This window comes from Perna viridis, chromosome 6 (assembly GCF_037379345.1).
Source record: "Perna viridis isolate PV_CMFRI_1.1 ecotype Kerala chromosome 6, ASM3737934v1, whole genome shotgun sequence".
In the NCBI taxonomy this organism is placed as follows: Eukaryota; Metazoa; Mollusca; class Bivalvia; order Mytilida; family Mytilidae; genus Perna; species Perna viridis.
This window is the reverse complement of record NC_142450.1, coordinates 9,201,814-9,225,252: the sequence shown is the minus strand read 5'-3', so window position 1 is coordinate 9,225,252 and position 23,439 is coordinate 9,201,814. Positions and strand designations below refer to the sequence as shown.

At 32.7% G+C, this 23,439-nt stretch overlaps 2 protein-coding genes across 3 annotated transcripts; one reads left to right on the top strand and one right to left on the bottom strand.

The window, feature by feature from the left end:
• The first annotated feature begins 65 nt into the window (after nucleotides 1–65).
• LOC148613552 (charged multivesicular body protein 1b-like) lies at nucleotides 66–23,056 on the top strand. The gene is made up of 7 exons (XM_088586931.1): nucleotides 66–174; nucleotides 3,216–3,313; nucleotides 5,742–5,888; nucleotides 16,065–16,133; nucleotides 17,331–17,482; nucleotides 19,935–20,016; nucleotides 21,625–23,056. The coding sequence occupies exons 1-7, from the start codon at nucleotides 168–170 to the stop codon at nucleotides 21,664–21,666; spliced, it is 597 nt and encodes a 198-aa protein (XP_088443057.1). The 5' UTR covers nucleotides 66–167; the 3' UTR covers nucleotides 21,667–23,056.
• On the bottom strand, nucleotides 10,243–12,497 carry LOC148613553 (complement C1q-like protein 2). 2 transcript variants are annotated; one of them, XM_088586934.1, is made up of 3 exons: nucleotides 12,393–12,491; nucleotides 10,985–11,053; nucleotides 10,243–10,755 (listed from the first exon to the last, which is right to left on the bottom strand). In XM_088586934.1, the coding sequence occupies exons 1-3, from the start codon at nucleotides 12,463–12,465 to the stop codon at nucleotides 10,442–10,444; spliced, it is 456 nt and encodes a 151-aa protein (XP_088443060.1). In that variant the 5' UTR covers nucleotides 12,466–12,491; the 3' UTR covers nucleotides 10,243–10,441. The 2 variants fall into 2 exon arrangements, with proteins under 2 accessions (XP_088443060.1, XP_088443062.1); XM_088586936.1 differs by lacking the exon at nucleotides 10,985–11,053 and having other exon boundaries at nucleotides 12,393–12,497.
• Nucleotides 23,057–23,439: the final 383 nt, after the last annotated feature.

The window sequence follows — 23,439 nt, the reverse complement described above, 5'->3', positions numbered from 1 at the left end:
GAGCGTTAAACATCACGATGTTAAACTTTCTTGTCGAGCACGGTTTCAAGCTTAGGTTTTTAGGCACACCTTGAATGACATCACTTACGAAAACAATAATACAGATCACAAGCTTATAGATCATTCTCTTTACAAGAAGCCAGTTCGTTCTAAAGGTTTTGAAAATAATGGACAGTATCCTTGATATACATTTTTTTCATGTCTTATAATTAGCTTATGTTTTAAAAATGATTATCCCTGGGTATAAAATATGCGGAAATGTACCAGGGACTAAAACTGTCCTTATACAGGTGCTGGTTACTCCTTAGTCCTAGTCCAGATAATTATGACATTCGCTGAGGCATTTTTTTAATCAGATATTACGAAGGGACCAAGCAAAATAAAAATTAGCCTCTCAAGACGGCTTAATTTTTTGATAATGTCACTCCTAACAAAGTCTATATCATGTACAAAATTAACAGTGCCTTCCTGGTCTTTATACTGGGTCAGGTTTATATTTGACTATGTTTATTGGGCAAAAGAGTACTTTAGAATTCTAGATACATAAAAATATGTACGTCATAAAACTAAATTATTTGTTATGACAAAGTTATGATGAAAATACTGAAAAAGAGTGTGTTCTCAAAACACTGAAATATAATAATTATGTCAAAATTTACCTATAAAAGTCATTAATCCTGGTCAAATGTAGGAAAAAAGTCACAAGAATTAGAAATAAAGTCACAGTTTATACATAATTGGAGGTTTTACATAAAACATTAACTGTAAATGCTAAAATTTATATTTTATCATTCACTTTTTATCATTTAAGACTAAAATTAAATACTTATATATCATATTTTCATATTCATGTTTTAAAAGATTCAAGCGGAAATCAAAAGAATGTAATGCAGGGACAAAATCCAGACATGGCAAACAGACAAACAAAACAAAGAGCATAAAGTAACTAAAATAATACATATAAAGAAACAAAAGTAAATAAGCAACTCAGATTCCACTAAAAACTGGGAGCATTATTCAGATGCACCAGTAGGGTAAGCGCCATCTGCTTTTTGAAACACTAGTTGAGTTACGTAAAAGTCGAAAGTTTAATTTTTATTAATAAGTTATTTTACATTTTAAAAAATCATTAAAAGTAAAATCTGAAAACAAACCAGTTTTGAATATTTTTTTTAAGTTGACCAGGAGCCATTTGCAGTGTACATGTAGGTTCTTACTTATTTACTTATTTCATGTACAGTCGAACCTCGATGTGTCAAACTCGGATTAGTCGAAATATCGGATAACTCGAACTAATTACAAAGTCCCAGCAAAACTCCCCTTACTCCAGTGCAATTTTACCTTGGATGACTCGAACTTGGATGAATTGAAACCTAAGATAACTCGAGGTAATCAATCAGTCTGCTCGATAGGACTTCGAGGTTAATTTACCTGGATTTCTCGAAGTCAACTAATTAGTCAGAAAACTGATTTTTTTATTACAAACCATGATCAAAGTGTGTTTTAACAATAATTAACGTGGCTTTTAAAATTAATTTGTTGACATTCTTTATGGTTTGATTTGTTTATTTAATTAAATTAAAATTGTGCGTGTTGTTTAAAGAAACGAATTTTATTAATAACACATCAGAATTCACACTATATATATCGGATATTTTGAATTTAAAAAAAAAAATACAAATGAATTGTAATGGTATCTGACTATTTAATGAAACATCAAACAGACGATAGTAAGAGTATTTCAACGACTACATTTGTTTCGCTAGTAAATTTGAAATTTTATCTTAATATTGTAGAGCACATGGTTTGACGATACTCCTGATTGTGAATCAAACAAAGCAGCATGTTATGAACATCTAAAAAATCATTAAAAATAAAATCTGAAAACAAAACAGTTTTGAATATTTTTTTTTTTAAAGTTGGCCTGGAGCCATTTGCAATGTACATGTAGTTTCTTAATTATTAACTTATTTCATGTATTCAAAAGGGTGAGGTCACATCTTCCAGAACAAAAGTGACAATACCCAGGGCCTGTCCTGTGTTGCTAAATTGTTTTACAAACTAATGGAATATGAATTTGAGACAACATGGGTACAATTGACATATGCATGAAACCATACATGTGCATGTACTTTCTAGGATGTAGGATGTTTTTGAGGGATATGTATGATTTCAAGTATCGTAACACATCAGTATATTTTTGGTGACTTTTTTTCCTAGCAAATATTAGGACCTTTTTTCCTGTGATTTTTTTTTCTTGTGACTTTTTTCGTTTACTTGTACCTCCAGGTCTACATGTAACTTAAAATGTAGATTTAAGAAACAATATGTTAGAAAGCCTGAGTGGCGAAACACATTATTTTTTTTCGGCCTACCTGCTAAGGAATTAGAGGTCAAAGGGGGCAACAGTCTGCAAATGAAATATTTCCTGATTTCTGGGCATATTATAAAAATACAAGAGTAAACATGTATTAATCTCCGTGAGATCATAAAACAAGGTTTCATTTTCTGAACCCATACACTGTATGTCTTATTGCAAATTTATTAAAATATTTTACCACTTCCATCCTTGTCAGAAACTTCTGTATTGATAATTTTATCACTATGCAAATTTGAACTTCAAGCTATAAATGTTGTTTCTATACATGTACTTGACCAACTTGTTCTTGCTTAAACTTTTTGGTGTTATCAAGCTGTGCCCAGCAAAGTATTTTGTTTTGTTATGCCGAATAATGACCCCGTTATTCAACACTTTATTTTTGGATCATTATACATGTAGATAAATTTGTGTTGTTCATAAATTTTTACTTATAAGACCACATTATTTCTGTGTTAGATATTTAGTCACATCCACATGCATGTATGAGAGATGCATTAGGCTTGAATGTACTGGCAATATTTACCCTTTATGTTGATGGGTTGACTTCTGTAGTCCATCAGGCTGTGTCCTGTGCTGGCCTGTGGAGCATTTTACTTCAGGCTGAAGTGTTAATATACAAAAAATGTATGTCTAGCTAACTTCTTCTGTATAAAAAATTTCTGCCTAGCTACATGTAACTTCATCTGTATCAAAACTATTAGATAGAACAAGTGTATACCTAAAATTACATAACTTTACATTCACTTCATTTGTTTTCAGCTCCAATGTATATCATTTTGTTTTGTTTATGTAGTAAGGAATGTTTAGTAGGAAATTCTCCTTACATTTCTCTCAGAACATTTGTTTAATTTGAAATTTGCCTCCAAGGATTTGGAAAGGAATGCCAAAAAGTGTGAGAAGTCAGAAAAAGAAGAAAAGACAAAGTTGAAAAAGGTACTAATATGAAATTACCGAAATAAACTTCAATAAAATTACGGTTGATACAACTAGCACGGAAATAACATGAAGTTGCTTATACTGTGTCTGTGATCAAAGAACGTATTGTATGTCAAAACTAATTTAAAAGTTACAGTTTTAAATTGAATGAATGAAATTTTGTTAAAAGTACAATGTGCAATGTCTTTGTCTTTGTTTTCATGGTTGAACATCCAATAATAACCCAGTTTCCAGACTCTTACTTCAGTGACAACAATCATAACTTCAGTAAACCAGAAATTTTAAGATTGTTTGTTACTGATGTAAAGAGAGCAAAAGCTACAGTGAAATGGCCAAGCACAGTTAAAAGGACGCAGAAAAATATCTTGGAGCTAATCATCCTACTTCCAAGAAAACAATGAACCTTGCCATGTACGAATAGTCTGAAGACAATAAGTTTTTGTGTTATGATAGTTAGTACAAAGTTCAGGTTTAAGCCAAAAACTTGTGATACACTACTGCGAAAGTACTTTAATTTGTGGATACCAATTTTCGCGGATTAGGGAAGAAACACAAGTTTGTGGATTCTTGAATTCATGGTTTTGAGGTTTTTAGAATACACATCAAGATTCAAGGAAAATCTCATTTTCATTTGGAACCAAATTTCATGTTTGGTTGACCCACGAAAACCACCAAAATTGGTACACCACCAACATTTATACCTTCTCAGTAATCTGAAAGCAAGACTTGCTTATGTTACAAAAAGTACCTCTAATGTACATAATACAATATTAGGAAAGGCTGCATAACTAAGAAAGTATTATTAGCTGTTGTTCTAGAATCAGTTTGTCCAACATCATTTTCATTTAATCACAATGTATCAGGTTTGAATGTTGTATCCACAATTGATCAAGCTGTTCAGTGTTCTAGGATTCCCATTACCCGTAACCAGTGGTAACTGAATTTTCAGGTCAGGAAAGTTCTTTATGAGCCTTTGGTTACCCGTGGGGAAGTCAGTTTTAAAGTTTGGGTATGTTGAAAACAAGTCCTTACTTTCCTGACCTGTGACAATTATTTCTGAATTTATTTCTGCAGAATTTTAAGTTTTACTCTTTAGAAAACATGATTGTTTTGTTTTGCATTTTTAGTCATCACAATCCTATGGGCGCTTGTAATTAGATCTCTTTTCTTCCATTGAAGTCAAACACAATCGTAATGCAAAAACAATAATTTTTTATCTGAAAATGGTAAAATAAGAAATACAGATTTTAAAATTCGTAATTTTGAACAGATGGTTAGATTCTTTCATCATTATATATTTGTTTGCAAATAAATATGAAATGTATTGAGGGGAAAGGGGACACCTGAGCCTGAGAAAGGTGACTAAAGAGTAAAAAGCCATAAAAATGTATAAGTTCCCATACACTTCTTGAGACGTTCACCTTTCCCATTTTAGCCTTTGTGCATTGTTTATCGTGCGTTTACACAACATTTTGCATTCCTTTAAACACACCATAGAAGCGTTCATTTAAACGCACGCTGGGAGCATTCGTTTAAACGCACGATGGGAGCATTCCTTTAAATGCACGATAGGAGCGTTTGTTTAAACTCATGATAGAAGCGTTCGTTTATCGTGCATTTGGTGAGCATTTAGCATGCGTTTAGGTATCATGCTTGCAGGAAACCTAAACGTCTCAAGGAGTGTACAAGTTTTTATCATAGTGATGCCCAGCAATGTTTTCTAAATACAATACTAAATCTTTGAATGGTGGGAAATTCAAAATAAAAAAGGATCTCCATAGTTTTGGGTCCACATCCTCAAAAGAGGTAGAGCCCTCCCTGACTAAGAAACCAAAACTTGATAAAAATGAAAGAAATAAAATTTATGATTAAGAAAAGAGAAATTAACATGTAAGGAAGAATTTCCTTGGGTAGAATCTATTAAATTCAAGCACCATATGATCTGCATATGTTGTAAAGAATATCCTATTGTAGCTAATCATAGCAAATTCGTTACTGTGGCAACAACAACTGTGTTGCACCTGTTACCAAATCATATGACACTTTCAATGTGGGTACGTTCATTTAAAGTCTGAGTAAGTCATTTTTTGGAGGTCACTTACCCATGGGAAGTCAAGTTGACCAAAAAATCAAGGAACGCTGCTGTTTAGGGTTCGACCTCAGCAGGCGTATGTAATCTAGCTGTTCCCTGCAAAGCATTTTATTGTGTATGATACATTGGTGGCCATATTGAAAAAAGGTGGACTCACTTTTGACATTGTCTTCAACTGTAAAAAAAACTTCATAGTTAACACAAATTACTATTAATTTACATACATGCATTACTCCTTATAACAGAATTCTTGATGTATTTACCTAATATGATGTAAATGTGTCAATATCAACATGTATATAACATATAAACTTTTATGTCAAAACTTCGCAGGCTATACAGAAAGGCAACTCAGAAGGAGCAAGAATTCATGCTGAAAATGCTATAAGACAGAAAAACCAGGCATTGAATTACAGGAGAATGAGTGCCAGGATAGATGCTGTAGCTGCCAGAGTCCAAACTGCTCTTACAACTAAACAGGTGATACAGTATTTTCAACAGCCATTAACAGCATTTTTTTCACAAGGGTCAACCAATTGCACTACATAATATTTTCTTAGCTGCTTACTTCCATCCTGACTAGTGGGAATAATGGCTTCCTCAATTATTGTCAGTGATAATTGCTATACAGGAAATTATAATAATTAGATATGATATTGAAAAATTCCAAAAGAACTCACAGAGAATCTTAGATTATGTTCATGTCATATCAAAAAAAAACAATTTTCCACTTGTTACATTACTGTCCCACATTCACAGTTAAGAGAAAAACAAGATATTTAATTCAGTGCTGTCTTTTTTTTCAGAGGCAAGACAATTTATTTTTGATAGGGCTCAGCTATTTACACAAAACCCACTGAAACAAGGATATGTTGCCAATTGATTGAAGTTATCTTTTCAAAATTTCTAGGGTCATCACCATTAATCCACATGATTTGATTGGCCTATATTTAGTGTTAGTTTCAAATATGGTCCACTACATCTATCTGTCATAGATATTCTTTCAATTTTTTTACAACTTGACCTTCAATGCAGAGTGAGTGTCTTGCAAGAAGTAGGAACTGCTCACTCATCAGAAGCGTCTGAGTTCATCCCAGTTTGTATTGGGTCTCTGTACTGGGACTTTAGTTAGAACAATCAATGGCCAAAAAATGCACTAAAATGTTGTTTTAACCATTTTTAGCTCACCTGGCCAAAGGCCATGTGAGCTATTGCCATCACTTGACGTCCATCATAGTCTGTCCTCGTTGTGTCGTCGTCTGTAACAATTTTTCAAAACTCTTCCCCTCTGAATTGGAACCAAACTTGGTATGAATGTTCCTTGGGGTATCCTGCATAGAACTGATGTGGGGATTTTTGATCTGTCGAAAAACATGGCCGCCATTACTAAAAATAGAACATAGGGGTCAGACAGTAGTTTTTTGCATATATCTCCAATACCGTTAGGTTTAGCCAAATTTTGACGAAAAAAAAGTATTCAGCATGATGAGATCTATATGTGGTCAAAATTTGGGGAAAATCTGTTGACCCGTGTTGGAGTTATTGCCCTTTTTGAACATTTTTGCTGTTATTAATGTTATTATTTTTTTAAATCTTCTCCTCAGAAACTACTTTACAAAATTCAATGAAAGTTGGTATTTTTGTTTTAAAGGGTATCCTTAACAAAATGACCATATGGATTTTTTGATCTGTTATAAAGCATGGCCGCTGTTACTAAAAATTGAATATTGGGGTCAAACAGCAGATTTTTGCATATATCTCCAAAATGGATAGGTCTAACTAAATCTGACATGGGGTAAAATTATTCATGAAGAGATCTATCTGTGGTCAAATTTTGGTGAAAATTTGTTGACCCATGTTGGAGTTATTGCCCTTTTTTGACGTTTTTTCTGTTTATGATGCTATTACTTTAAAAAGTCTGCTCTACAGGATTCAATGAAAGTTATTATTTTTGTTTTATAGGGTATCCTTAACAAAATGACCATTTGGATTTTTGATTGGTTAAAAAACATTGCTGCTGTTACTAAAAATAAAACATTGGGGTCAGACAGCAGATTTTTGCATATATCTCCAAAACAGTTAGGTTTAACCTCAAATTCTGACTTGATCAAACTATATTGCATGATGAGATTTATCTGTGGTTAAATTTTGGTGAAAATCTGTTGACCCATGTTGGAGTTATTGTCTTTTTTGGATGTTTTTTGCTGCTTTTGATGTTATTACTTTACAAAATCTGCTCCTCATAAACTATTCTGCAAAATTCAATGAAAGTTGACATTTTTGTTTTATAGGGTATCCTTAAAGAAATGACTGATATGTGATCGCTGTCGCATGTCACATGGCTGTCGTTTCTCAAAATAGAACTATTGGGTCAGACAGCAGATTTTTGCATATATCTCCAAATCTGTTAGGTTTAGGCAATAGCTTTCAGTTGCTGAAATGATCCTTATTATAAGGCTTACAAATGTGTCCAATGAATCAAATGGAGTCAAAATTGTCTAGACCCGTGCAGGTCCGGGTGTCAAAAGAATAGGCCTGCAGCAGCGCTAAGCTTGTCGTAAAAGGCGACTAAATAGTGCTCAGAACCCTAGCTGGGGGCTAGGGCACTCTGCCCACAGAGCAACTGGGATGTGTGCCCCAGGTGGTGGAATGGGGTACCCCTGGCGTGTTACATGCTGAGGTTGTCAGGCTATAAAAAGGAAAACCTGACCGCAAACCATAGGCATAGTGGTGCACCGTGTTGGGAAAGATGCCACGTTCCTCGCACGTTAAATAACCCTACTGTAGTATTCTCTCGGAGTAGGAACCATAGGGCTCCGCCACAGGAGGCTAAATTGCCCGACCCTACCCATCTCTCCCTTTTTCCAGTGGCAATCAAAATTTGTCGACCCTATTGTCCTTGTGTCCCATCCCTTTTTCATTTCATCATCAATTTCATGTTCATCGTCTGAATATAGCTGAAATATTGCTGCTCGGACGTTAAACCCCAACAAACAACAAACAAAACAAAATTGTCTGACAACTCCTTGTTAGAGTTATTGCCCTTAAAAGGCAAAAATTTAACCAGGTGAGCAATTCAGGCTCCTGGGAGCCTCTTGTTTTTAGACTTTGTAAATAGATAAATAAAAAATAGGCTTGTTGCCTTGATAGCGCCTCAGTTTTTGATGGATTTCCTTCAAATTTTGGTGTATGTTTAAAAGCAATAAAAACTTAAATGGAATTGATTTTCACAGAAAGTTGTCAAGGAGGACCAATTTTCTAGGTAAAGGGACTGATCTTACCTAAAGAGTGTAAATGTAGGTGTGTGGTACATTGTGTTCACTTCTATGTGATACATGACAAATTTTGTTTTCAAATAATTTTTCACCTGTTTCATATCTTAAATGCATCCTTTCTCAAATTTGAATGTTGGTTTATGAGTAACTTCTAAGTTTGAAGAGAAATAAATTACATGGAAAGCATTGAAATTGAATGAAAACAGGGAGATAACTCTTTAATTTTAGCAAAATTTAGTTGCTTTGTTAGGGATTTTAAAAACCATTTTTCGAGCCATCCGTTGTCAATTTAAAATTTTTTTATACTATTTGACATACTTATAATATATACATGTACATTACATTTAGACAAATAATTCAGTGGGATAAAATTTTCCCTGTGCCACCCAAACCATAGGATCTGCATGATTTTTATATGGACAGCCTCTTAACCAATACTGTTCAAACTTTGTGCAGTGTTTAATATACATACATGTATTGAAGATGTGTTCCTCCTAATGTGGACAAATTTGACGTATTTAATTTTAATTTTTGCCTGGCATATATTATTTTCTAGGCATTTAATATCATAAGTACAAATGTACTTACTTTATGTAATTTGTAGCTGGCTAGTTGTTTGTTTACACATTTAATAAAGTTGTGTCCATATTGTATGATTTATGATGTACCATGTTTCTCAACCATGTATGGGAAGAATAGGGATTGATATTACATACGATGGGGACATAACTTTTTGTAGGTTTAAACTGGTCTGGAGCTGGCATGTCAGTTAACTGCTAGTAGTCCTTATTTCCTTTATAACAAGGGACTCGGACCTTTTTGAACTGATTTTTAGATGTTTTTAATTGTGTAATATTTTTTCCACAGTGGCCATGTTTTAAAGGTGGAGGGTTGTGATCATGCCAAAGTACTTTAACCCTGCCGCATTTATTGGGCCTGTCCCAAGTCAGGAATTCTGGCCTCTGTATGTCTTGCTTTGTTTTCACCTTTAGTTTATTTTTTTGTTACTTGAGTATATAGGGCAACTGTTTTGCTCTACCTGTGTATAATGTTTTGGGTCCAGCTGCAGCCTGTCCTGTGGTGTGATGGTTTCCTGGTTGTTCATTGAAGACCAGTTGGTGGCCTTTGGGTGACATTTTCATCCAGATGGGGTTGTTGTCTGTGTGACATATTCACCATACTTATTATCGTTATATATTGACGATATTTATGTGCTGACAAATATATCATCACAGTGATGGGAACACAGGACTAGACTGTTCATCAGTGTTATTTACTTTGAGTTTACTATGTAACTCAGATGGTTGGATATATCTGCACTTCTCCTAATAATGTTTTGTGCATCTTATCTTTGATTATTAGTAAGTTATTTAGTTGGTTGCTGGAGAATAAATGTGTACATACTTGACACGTTGAGGGGTGTCCATCATAATTATTTTTTTTTATGACAGGTAGAGGACAGTGTATTACTATATGATTTATGTAAGAATAAAAATGTCATTATTGAAAATTTTTCAATCAAAACTTAATTGTTGATTTTCTTACTGTATGGGTTTAAGAGTTCTGTCACTTAACTTGTTTTGATATTCTGCTGCTCTTTTCGATAGTTATATATCAGCTTATTTTTGTAACAGTACATTTATATATTAAAAGAATTGATGACTGGACAAATTACTAAAGAAGATATACCATAAAATATGAGTGATGGCCTCCGAATATATTTTCTTTACCACCATTGTTTCTGCGTGTATCAGCTACTCAATCGCCTTTCTTTAAATCCATGACCAAATTCAAAGTAGATGAAGAGGCAAGACCTGCATTTGCATATCCATAGACAAATAATTGTCCATTCTTTTTTATATAGTAATGCACTACATTTGTACCTCTGGAATAAATAAGACAACCTATGACATAAACACCATCCTTTGGGCTGACAAATTCTCCTGTCCTAGGGTTGTAGACATTTCCTATATTTGTAGTAACTTGGTCAAAGCTTATAATTTCATTATTATTGAAGCCCTTACTACTCTTAAGGAGTGCAAAGAATGCAGGTTTTGGTCCAGTGTCAGGCTCTGTAAATATATGTAGAGTTAATTTGATTGGTTGTAGTACAATAATTTCATGACTCCTAGCTGATAAGTTACCTAGTTACTATATTAATGATTTATTTGACTCTGTTATTGATTAATGAGGAAAGTCCAATTGATTGAAACTTAATGTCTGTGTCTTACCATATTTTATAGGTGTAATATAATTTTTTTTTTATATCTGGATAACTTTAAATTTTGTTATTCAACTTACTGTGGCAACTGTAATATCTGCTGGATTGTAATATCATCTTCAGCAGACTGTCTGAGATACATGATCTTTCTAAAAATGGATTTTTTAAAATTTAATTCATTGAAGTAAAGGTTCACCTAAGTATCATGCAAAGAAAAAGACTGCAATAAATTTGTTTTTTTTTTTGTGTAAATTTTTAACAACATAAAAATCTTTCAGAAAGCCTCATTTAAAAATGATAAAAGTACCAATAAGAGTATTTAAGGTTGGAAAATGAAATCAGTAGACACAAGAAAGGAAATCTATGGAAAAATATTTCCCATAATTTTTTTCGTGTCAGATAACTATCAAACAAGTCAGAATTTTCTCTACTTTTTCAACATCTTTTAGTACTTATAAGAAAGATGTAGACTTATCTCACTCTGCATGCATCTTAGGTGGACCAATACTTTAAATGTCCTACTCTTGACAGACATTTTATAGGGTACCAACTATTTAGTTAAGGTATGAGTACTTATGCATATGAATTTCAAAAACCGGTGTCTGATCAATATCTATGTCCGGAGCGGTTTAACCATATCATACTCTGCCTATTGATGTGACATTGAAAATGAATGAAATGGCTATAAACAATGTTGGTCATTATAGAGCAATTAAAGTAACTGATATATTTTAGTTTGTCATGAAACGGAAAAATATAAAACCAAAAGTGGGACAGAATATGATGTTATGATATTCAAAAAATGGCTAAGCGGCAAGGTGTATTTAAAGGAATCAAGATTCTAGCAGAAATCAAAAGAATGTTATCTAGGGACAAAGACCTAACATGGAAAACAGACACACGCAACAAAGAATATAAAATAACCAAAATTATACTTACAAAGTTACAAAAGTAAATGAGCAACTCAGACTCTACCAGTAGGGTATCTACACAGTACAGACCATTATTAATATTGACCTTGTACTCATTTTTAGGGGACATGATATAAATATTTATACCCAATGCAATCAAGTTCAAATTAGTGATTATTAATAGGATAAATAATTGAAAAGAGTGAATAATCAAAATATGATTACGAGTTCCCAAGAACACTTAGCTGTAACAAGTGTGCAGAACTTGTTCCACATTAGAGTAAAAATCTTAATGCGTTTGTGGGATTATTATTATCGATAAACAATTAAATACTCTATTTTTTTCAATTATATAAATTTCCTCCATTATTTGATGCTGTTTTCAATATAAATTTTAAATTTTGTGAAACACAGATTGATATTCATGTTTTGATATTTTGTGGTGTTTTGTTAGAAAGTGCGAGAGTGAAATTACCAAATTTATTTTACAGTGTGAACTATAAACAAATTTTTACACTGGGAACATTCGGTAAATTACTGCTGTCTTAATAATAATCAGTGATACTTAATTCTTTACCTTCTTGACTTCCTCCTGCAGATGTTTTAAATAGTCCTAGAAATAATGTTGCCAGAACAATTGTAGTGAGCATGGCTGACTGTTATGTCTCTCAGCTGTTCAAGAAGATACTTCATGATAACTTTTTACATATGGCAATTTTATATGTTTTTGATATCATTACGATGAAATTTGATATCTTCATCATGACTATTTATGCTCAAGTACTAGTGACATATGTTATGCAGCAATTTGTTTGTAACAGATTCTATGATATTCTGAACATTTTGCTATTTATTATACTATTGCATAACAGTACCACCATTCGGTGGTGGTTGTTTGTTGACTTTCATTTATTTATGACAGCTTGAGTAAAACTTATCAGATCCTTTTAAAAATTGAATGCATAGTTCCTAGGGACATGGCCAGCTATATAGTTTTTTTGAAATTTTGAGCCCCCCACTTCCCACCCTTGCCAAAGACCTTGTGAGCTATTGCCATCACTTGGCATCCCCCGTCATCTTTAACAATTTTTCAAAACTCTTCTCCTCTGAAACTACTGGACCAATTGGAACCAAACTTAGTTTGAATGTTCCTTGGGGTATCCTGCATAGAATTAGTGTGGGGATTTTTGATCCGTCAAAAAACATGGCCACTTTACTAAAAATTGAACGTAGGGGTCAGACAGTAGTTTTTCACATATATCTCTAAAACCGTTAGGTTTAGCCTAATTCTGAAGGGGATGAAAGTGTTCAGCATAATGAGATCTATTTGGTCAAATTTTCATTTTAATCTGTTCAGCCATTTTGGAGTAATTGCCCTTTTTCAACTTTTTTTTTTTGCTATTTTTAATGTTATTTCTTTCAAAAATCTTCTCCTCTGAAACTACTTGACCAATTGAAACCAAACTTTGTATGAATGTTCCTTGGGGTATCCTGCATAGAATTAGTGTAGGGACTTTTGATCCGTCGAAAATCATGGCCATCGTTACTAAAAATAGAACATAGGGGTCAGACAGTTTTTTGCATATATTTCCAAAACTGTTAGGTTGAGCCAAATTCTGAAAGGGGGGGATAAAAGTGTTCAACATAATGAGATCTATCTGTGGTCAAATTTTCATTTTAATCTGTTAAGCCATTTTGGAGTAATTGCCCTTTTTCAACATTTTTTTTTTTTTTGCTATTTTTAATGTTAATTCTATCAAAAATCTTCTTCTCTGAAACTACTTGACCAATTGAAACCAAACTTGGTATGAATGTTCCTTGGGGTATCCTGAATAGAATTGTCGTGGGGATTTTGGATCCGTCGAAAATCGTGGCCATCGTTACTAAAAATAGACCATAGGGGTCAGACAGTAGTTTTTTGCATATATCTTCAAAACCGTTATGTTTAGCCTAATTCTGACATGGATTAAAGTGTTCGACATAATGAGATCTATCTGTTGAAATTTTCATTTTAATCTGTTAAGGTCTCACTGACTACTTCTAACGTTTCCATTACTTTACATGTTAAAAAAGTAATTTTCAAAGTTTCACTGTGAATTCCCAGGACAAATGACATCTTAGAGTTGCATACCGTTGCAAAGCTTGGAAAATAAGGCTTCCAAAATCATTATGCTAATGGTACGATGATAGTAGAAATTCTTCACAAAATTTACTTGAATAAATAATACTGAAAATCCACATTTTTACCTGTTCTGCTAACTGACAGCATGGAGGCAAATTACTCGCACATGTAAACAATATTCAAACACTTTTGTAGTTAATTACATATATGATTTTAAAGTACACATTCTCAGCTTTATTTTGACTACTTTTAATCATAATACACACAAATAATGCACTTACAATGCATATGTCTAGGTTCAGTGTGTTTTTGATACTACATAGGGGGGTGGCCATTTGACCCGGAAGTGGTTAGTGAGACCTTAAAAACAATTTATGAGTTTTTATGTTTTTCTTTTTTTACATTTTATGAAAGCTTGTGGTATTGTGAGTCTAATAAGACCAAAACTATCAAAATCAGACATAGGACTACAAAGAAATGGTCATTTTTATATCATGCCCCTCAGTGATATTTTCCCTAAATTACTAAAAAATTACAATTTTAACTAACTTGTCACACCAAAGTGATACCTATGATAATTCAAGAAGTTGTAATAGTAAATATCATTTATCATTATGAAAAAAGAACAGATTTCAACAATTTATATCATACCTATTTTATTACTGTGTGATTCTAAGTCTGTGCTGTGTGACTATTTGAGTTCTTTGAATATCCCAAGCAGTGACGTTGTGTATTTCATGGATGACATCAAGTTGTGAGTCACTGTTACTGATAAAAATCTTGTTGCTATGTTGTTTTTTAAAATACCTTGCACAATGCACCTCTTAAAATATAGCCAGATTACCAGTATCACTATACTGTTTTGATGGGAAAATGGAAATAATGACCAGGAAAGACAATTTTCCCCAAATTATGCATTTCTCTGAAATATGCCATAATTTAATTTATGGTCTCACTAACCACTTCTAACGTTTCCATTACTTTACATGTTAAAAAAGTAATTTTCAAAGTCTCACTGTGAAATCCCAGGACAAATGACATCTTAAAGCTGCATACTGTTGCGAAGCTTGGAAAATAAGGCTTCCAAAATCATTATGCTAATGGTACGATGATAGTAGAAATTCTTCACAAAATTTACTTGAATAAATAATACTGAAAATCCACATTTTTACCTGTTCTGCTAACTGACAGCATGGAGGCAAATTACTCGCACATGTAAACAATATTCAAACACTTTTGTAGTTAATTACATATATGATTTTAAAGTACACATTCTCAGCTTTATTTTGATTACTTTTAATCATAATACACACAAATAATGCACTTACAATGCATATGTCTAGGTTCAGTGTGTTTTTGGTACTACATAGGGGGGTGGCCATTTGACCCGGAAGTGGTTAGTGAGACCTAAGCCATTTTGGAGTAATTGCCCTTTTTCAACGTTTTTTTTTTGCTATTTGTAATGTTATTTCTTTCAGAAATCTTCTCTGACACTACTTGACAAATTGAAACCAAACTTGGTATGAATGTTTCTTGGGGTATCCTGCATAGAACTGATTTGGGGATTTTTGATCTATCGAAAAACATGGCCACCTTTACTTAAAATAGAACATGGGGTCTGACAGTAGTTTTTTGCATATATTTCCATATATATGGGTTTCAATTGCTGAAATTATTTTAAGGTCTTATAAAGTTTTCAGGGATCACTCTTGTAAGAGTTATTGCCCTTGAAAGATGAAAAATGATGTTTTCTTTTTTTTTTGTTTTTTTTTAACAATTTTCCATCAATATCTTGAAAACTATAATCGATAGAAACTTTCAATTGCTGAAATTGTCCATATGATAGTCCTACCAAAGTCTTCTTGAGTCAGAATTGATGGACAACTCCTTCTTAAATTTATTGTTCTTGAAAGACGAACTTTAACCAGGTGAGCAATTCAGGCTCCTGGGAGCCTGTTGTTACATTTTTCTATCAATAGCCATATACGAAAAAATTTAGTGTATGGCTACTTATTTTTTCTGCATTTACAACAAAACAGGCTACAAATAGTTCACAAAAATAATTTAAATAAAGTATAGGAAACTTAGAACAGTGTTCAAAATAACTGTTTTATCATATATTTATAGGTCACAGGTTCAATGGCTGGAGTTGTAAAGTCTATGGAATCAGCAATGAAATCAATGAATTTGGAGAAGGTAAGATTTGGCCAGATTTCACATGGAGAGAAGATATATAGTCCTGCTGCTCCTGCATATCAACTTGTCAGTTGAAACTTTATTACATCAAATTTAAACTACGATTAATTTTGGAGGTGTTTACAGTATGCTTGAGGGAATAATGGGCCAATGAAGAGAGGCCAGAAACAAACTCCTGGTTTCAGAGCAATAAAAGACTATTTTTTATTATTAACTTAGTAAAAGTATACAGATCTCTTTGAAATTGATATACTGAACTTTTATTTGTTTGATTTTTGTATTTTTACAATATTGTATAATACCATGCAAGTCAGCCGCATCCTCTATTAAGAGAATCAAAGCATGATTCCATTCTTCATTGTTGTCTAAAACTATCATCCTTTCCTTTGCTTTTTATTAAGTGGCTATTTCCAAAATAAATGTTGTCTAAAACTATCATCCTTTCCTTTGCTTTTTATTAAGTGGCTATTTCCAAAATAAATGTTGTCTAAAACTATCATCCTTTCCTTTGCTTTTTATTAAGTGGCTGTTTCCAAACTAAAGTTTATTATGATCACTCTTGCACATCTCTCCTTAAAACTTTGTTTCAGTTTAATTTAATTATAATTGATGTTAGCTCTTCAAGAGACGGAGAACATTCTTTAAATTTATAAAAAGAAGTTGTCTGTTGCCGTTTTTTCATTTATTTTTTTTTAAGACATGAACTCTGGTCAAAACTATTGCCCTGATCATTGCTACAGTTATAAATTCAAGCAAGTTCCAAATGTATCAAAATCTGGAGACTGACAAAAACAATTAACTTAAAATTTATTTAACATCAAAATTATACTTTTCTAAACTCCATAAGATCTTAAAATGTCCCATAATGATTCTATTCCAACAAACTTTTAGTCAAACCCCTTGCCCCATTCCACCCTGCTTCCCAACCCTTTCACCACCATTCCCGCCCTCTCTCACTCCTGTACCCCCAATCCCCTGTCCACCCCTTCTGATATTGTACTATTGCCAGTGATCCCCATGCAGTATTCTGTTGTGTGGACAGAAAATTCAGTACAAGTAAATACACTTTATCTCATAATTTTCTTTTAAACCCACAGATGGAAGAATTAACTTCATAATTTGTACTTAATGAAGCTTCAGACTGAAAGTATTGATATCATATTTTGTATTTGATATTTTTTAACTATTTTCCTCCAGGTTTCTCAGTTGATGGACAGGTTTGAACAACAGTTTGAGAACTTAGATGTACAATCACAAGTGATGGAAAATACCATGTGTAATTCTTCTACTCTGACGACACCCCAAGGAGAAGTGGATAATCTGATGCAACAAGTTGCTGATGAGGCTGGGTAGGTTATCTACTATTACATATAAAGTTATGAAGTATAAAAGTACCAGTACTTGCTAGTGTGTCACAGGTTGTTTAGCCAGAGACAGTAGAGGGTCCATATATACCATAAATGTACAGTAGATTCCATGCTCAATGCTATCTGTAGGTATTTACTTTTTCCTTAGCACAAAGAGTTGTTGAGGGATAAAGTAGAATCATTGGTAATCCCTTGTAGTATCTGGGCTGACATAACCCCTAGTGCACCCCTACTACTCATTAAGTCCAGTCAGTTTTATCACTTTATCACCAAAAAAAATTAAACATTTTTATATTACCACCAAAATTGTGTTCATACAATGGTGCTGTCATTCATGTCTTTGTAATGCACAGACACAGCGTATTATTGGGAACATTAGTTTGTCTTGTTGAATTTTTTCAACATTGTTCAAAATCATAAAAGGAAGGTAGGTGTTAAATTTTAGGGTTATTGCTCCAAGGGTTTTGGAATAAGGGCAAAAAGCAAGCATTTTAGAGAATTTAACTACACAATTCAAGTAAATGTTGTGAAGAAAAGAATCTTTATATTGCAACCAAATGTTAGGGAATTAAGGACTCAAAAAGGACCAAAAACAAGAATTGACTTTTTTCCAAACATTAGCATAAGTAAAAGTGTATGGATCTTGATGATATTGTATCAAAATGTTCCATACTACAAAATGTTGGTGTTGATTGATTTTTTGGGGTTATAAACCTTATTGGTAAGATATAAGGGTTAAAAGGGGACCAATATGTGTATGAATATCTTGACAATTGTATCAAAAGTTTAAAAACTCACTATGTCAGGCTGGTATTGATATTAGGGGATTTAAGGCAAGAAAAACACATTTGTGGTTTCTGAACAATAACTTGATAAAAAGTGTATATATCTTAATGATATTATGTGAAGGCACTGACCACTTTTATACTTTGGGCTGGAATTTTTTAAGTTATTTTAAATTTTAGCAAAAAAATTTATTCTTCTCAGCCATGGACAGAAAAAAATATAATGATTCAATATTCCTCCCATCACTTAACACTGTAGATTTTCAAATAAAATTTTAACTCTTGCTGCTGCTGGAAAAAAAAAACTCAAAATAAAATCCCAGGCCTCCTCAATAAGTCAGTGGTTTGTGCCTAATAAGTTCAATACCAAGGAATAAATATTTTGCTGGATTATAGGGTTATACAGGCCTTTATGATATAGGGAATGAGAGTCAAACAAGGTCTGAAATAATGATTTTTGGCTGGGTTGCACTTGCGCAAATTGGTTGGTACGATGGGTGGGCGGACAGGGAAAATATTTTTGTGTCATTTTTCTCAGCAACTATAAATCACAGCTGTGTTTCACTGCCACTAGATATTTGGTGCACAACTTATATAGTGGGAGCCATTTCAGGTCTGTCATACTTCTACTTCCTCTTTATTTACTTGGTGTTTTTTTCAACATTTCTAGAACATTTTTTTCCTACTATTTTTAATGGCATATTGATTTTTTATTGCAAGGTTTCTTTAGGTATGCTATAAAATGGGGTCTGTTTTCTGACCTCTACTTCCTGTTTGCCAAAAAGCAAACAATCTTCATCTGGATTTTTACAATCATTATTAGCAGTTATGTAATGCTGGTCTTATTATGAAGTGTCATGTACTTCTCTTTATAAAATGCAATTTTTGGCCAGTTTGCACTTGTGCGATATCAGATCTGTCATCAAAATAAACGATAGAAACAGCTTATGCTAGTCACAGTTCTTTACTGAAACCGGGCCATTTCTGTCTTTGACCCATTTTTTGGATGAATTTCAAATGTAAAAATCTGGTTATAATATAATGATAGTCGGGCAGACAGGCCGCAAAATATTTTTGTAACATATTTCTCACCAGCTACTAATCACAGCCTCTTGACATCAAGTACGAGACCCATATAGTGAGAATTAGTTTCAGGTCTGTCAAACATTTTCTTCCTTTTTTTTTTGTCTTTGACCCATTTTCTATAAATTGCTTTCTGCAAACTATATGCTCTCCTCGATTAAAGGCTAATTTGGACTTATGTCATCAGTTGGCATTCATTGCCTGCCATCGTCTGTCGACTTTTTTAAAGAAGTTTCTCAGAAACCACTATTCTGACAAAGATGATTTTTTTGTCACTATCTTCAATTTTGTAGCTGTAGCATAGTCGGAACAAAATGGCAGCCACAGCTATAAATAGAAAATGGGAGTGAATTGCTTTACTAAATTTTCTATAATGAGATATTTAATTTGAGAATGCAAACTTTAGATTTGTTTAGGTAGGAAATAATTGTTACTGTTGCGTTTTATTTATTTTATTGCGTGTGTTGGTGTCAGAAATTATGGGGGTTCTGATGTGCCTATAAAAGTTTGTTTTCAGTCCTTCCCGTAGCAAGACATCTTGTTTATAGATATATTGTATTTTATAGACTTGACTTAAACATGGATCTACCAGCAGCTCAGGGATCAGCAATAGGAGCTACATCATCTACACAAGCTTCCTCAGAACAGGTACATATAATTCATTTTCTTCTAAAAGACATATAAAAAAATGCCTCATGAGTTTTAAATACATCCTATGGCTAGATGTCAGTTTTAAAAATTATCATAAGACTGCAAAAGAAATGTGGTTCTGTAAATGTTATCATATTGTTGTTGTTGTCTGTCCATAGACAACTAGATTTCCAGATGACAACTTAAGTATAGTGTATGGATTCAGGGATCACTTTGGGAGGGAGTCATGGGCCACTGGCCCTAAAAATGCAAAAAAATACCCCAAAAGATAGGGAAGCATTGGTCAGTGGCCCATTCTTTGTGTGAAAATAATGCATGATTTGTATTATTGGCCCATTGATTTATTTGAAATCACCAATTTCATATCACAAGAATGGGTCATTGACCCAGTTTGGGAAAATTCAAGTTATCTCTAAGGATTTCTTTCAATCCGTACCATAAAGGTGCCTTTCCACAATAGAAAGACTGGGATTTGTTTTTTTTTCCAACTTAAACCCTTTAGGAATTAGGGACTAAAAAAGGGGCTATAGTAAAGAAAGACTGCAGTGGGGGTTACTACTTAAATCATGTAGGAATAAGGGCCAAAAAGGTGACAGGAAGAAGTAATTCCTTTATTTCCCCAATACAACTTAAGTACATTAAAGTCTATCCATTTCTTTGAAATTGTACAAGGTACCATATCATAAAAAAAGCTTAGAGTGCTATTGGGGGAGTCAATGACTTGTTGAGGACAAAAATGGGACCAGAAGCATATTCTTTGTTTATGGGCAAAAAAACAGTAAAATTATATGGATTTTTTTTTTTAATTGAAATTTTATTAAGTATTTTCCTTTGATAAAAGAAGCAAAATATATAATTTTCAAGAAATTTCAACCACATGTTTCATGGGAATAATTTCAATGAACGTATAGTAGCTTCATTAACAAAACTTTTGATCACTAAGATGCTTTGATTTTAATATCAAAATGTCACAAAATAAAACATTTTGCTGATTTATACAGAGTTATTCCTTTAGATGATGGGTAGGTACCCCCATTACCTACATAATTTTAAGTTCTTTTACCACTTTCATTTTATTCAGAAGCATATAGGGTGTTAAACATTTATTTACATTACAATCTGAATTTTTTTCCAGTTTTGTGTCGCCAAAACATGTTTTGAACTGAGTAGGAAAGTTCCAAATACATGTAAAAGCTGTTGAGATTTTAAGGGACAATTGTATTTTTGAGTGTTTGAACCTTCAGGATCAAAATACCTTATGTCACTATTATATGTCAGGAACTTACCTACTATTTCTTAATACCACACAAAAATATAGTCCAAATGTAATTCAATACCTCTTTTATAACCAGTAAATATGTTTCAGGTAATAATTCAGCTCAATAATATTCTATTTTTTCTGCAAATGAAATAGAGATCTACCAAAGTCTTTAAATGAACTGATGATAAATAATGAATTTGCATTTAGGGAATTCAATTTATGATTGTGTCAGGAAAAGGAACACTAAGATTCAATAAATTGTAGTAGACATCTTCATATTATGTTGATTTTGACTTTTTATCTCCTGTATAGCATTTGTAATTTTTTGTATTCTTACTTTTAAGGATGAACTTTCACAAAGACTGGCCAAATTACGACAGATGTAAGCAGAGAACATCACTGAATATGACGATAATATGGAAACATTTCCTACCCATCTTAAAGATCAAATAATAATGAAAATATAGGCAATTATTACAACTCTATCTATGGATATTATATTGTACTGTGAAAGTACTTTAATTTCGTGGATACCAATTTTATTGGATTAGGGAAGAAACACAAATTCCTGGATTTTTTAATTTGTGATTTTGTAGTTTTCAGGATACACATCAATGGAAACCTACTTTTCGTTCGAAACCAAATTTCATGGTTTAACCTACCCAAGAAAACAATGAAAATTGGTACCCTATGAACAATAGTACTTTCACTGTAGATTTGAATGCATGTAAATTTAGGTATGATGAATGGTCTGTGAGTTAATGAGAGTATGCTGTGTCATCTTGATGGTATTCTCTTTGTTGAAATGGGTATTTGAAAGATAAAAAACAAGTTCATATCAGTTGCATTTGATGCATTTTATCCAATGTTAATTAGCACATGTAAAGGTCTGACTTTAAGATATATATGGTTACATTTGGAAAAGTGATGTCTGAGGCTATCTAAACCATTTTTTTGCAAAGAAATTAATGGTGACATGCTACTAATATTTATTGAATTTATTGAGACTGATCTTGTTTAAGACATGGTTCAGACCAACCAAAGTTAAATGTTAAAGGTTGGTTAAGACAAGATATAATAATGGAGAGAATGAGTAATACAAAGTTAAATAAGTTAAAACACATTGAGACAAGTCAAGACAGGCTTGGAAAAGTTCAGACACATTGATATTTTTCAAGAGGCCAAGACAGGCTTGGAAAAGTTAAGATGCATTGATGTTACTAAAGATAGGCTCAGAAAAGTTAAGTGTCATATCATTCTAGGGTAACTGAAATCAATTTTCTGCATCCTTTAAAACTTCAAAGACAAACAAACTGTCAATATGTCTTCATTAGACCATAAACTTTGTACCTACATGCATTATTCATTATTTTTTCTATTATGTCTGTTTCTTTCTCTCACTGATTGGCCATTTTGGATCAGTACGTCTATAATGGTCAGTTTTAATAGCCATCAGAGATGGTGTACTTCCAGTGACAGTTTTGCTCTTGCAGATAACTTTTTCTATGTATTCATATTAGCTCAAAAGGTTTATGTATGTCTTTTTATATATGGAAAACATGAAAATGAAGAAATTTTTTTTTTTTTTTTAATTTTTTCATATTATTTTGACATGGTTTTATAAAAAAAAAAACATCTAAAAATGGGGAATGTTGGTTGGCCTGTGAGATAAAATAGTATTCTTGTAATTCTTCAGATTTTGTACAATTTTGATTGTTATGTTAGATGTATGTGTTGTGGATGTATTTGTTTTATTTAATAAATGATATTCATACACATATTTATATTTAATGCAAAGTACTTACATGTATGTTGTACTCATTTATTGATCAGAAGCAATATACATGAGAAAAAGGAACAGATATGGTGAAATGCAACAAATTCACAATTGTGTAACCTTTATGAAAATAGTAAATACTTAGATATCACCAAAGTAAGTGTAAACACACCTATAAGTAAGCTTTTAAAAGGCTCCAACAAAACAAATCTGCTGTAACAGACAGTGACATACTAAAAGGTAAAATAATGACAGGAAGTCACGTTAATGATCAATATCTCCTAACTGTGGACATGTGCACATCTGTAACAGGTTAAACTAGTTTTATAAGGCCATAACCATCTCCCTTTAATGTGCTGAAACAACAAATAAACACACCATA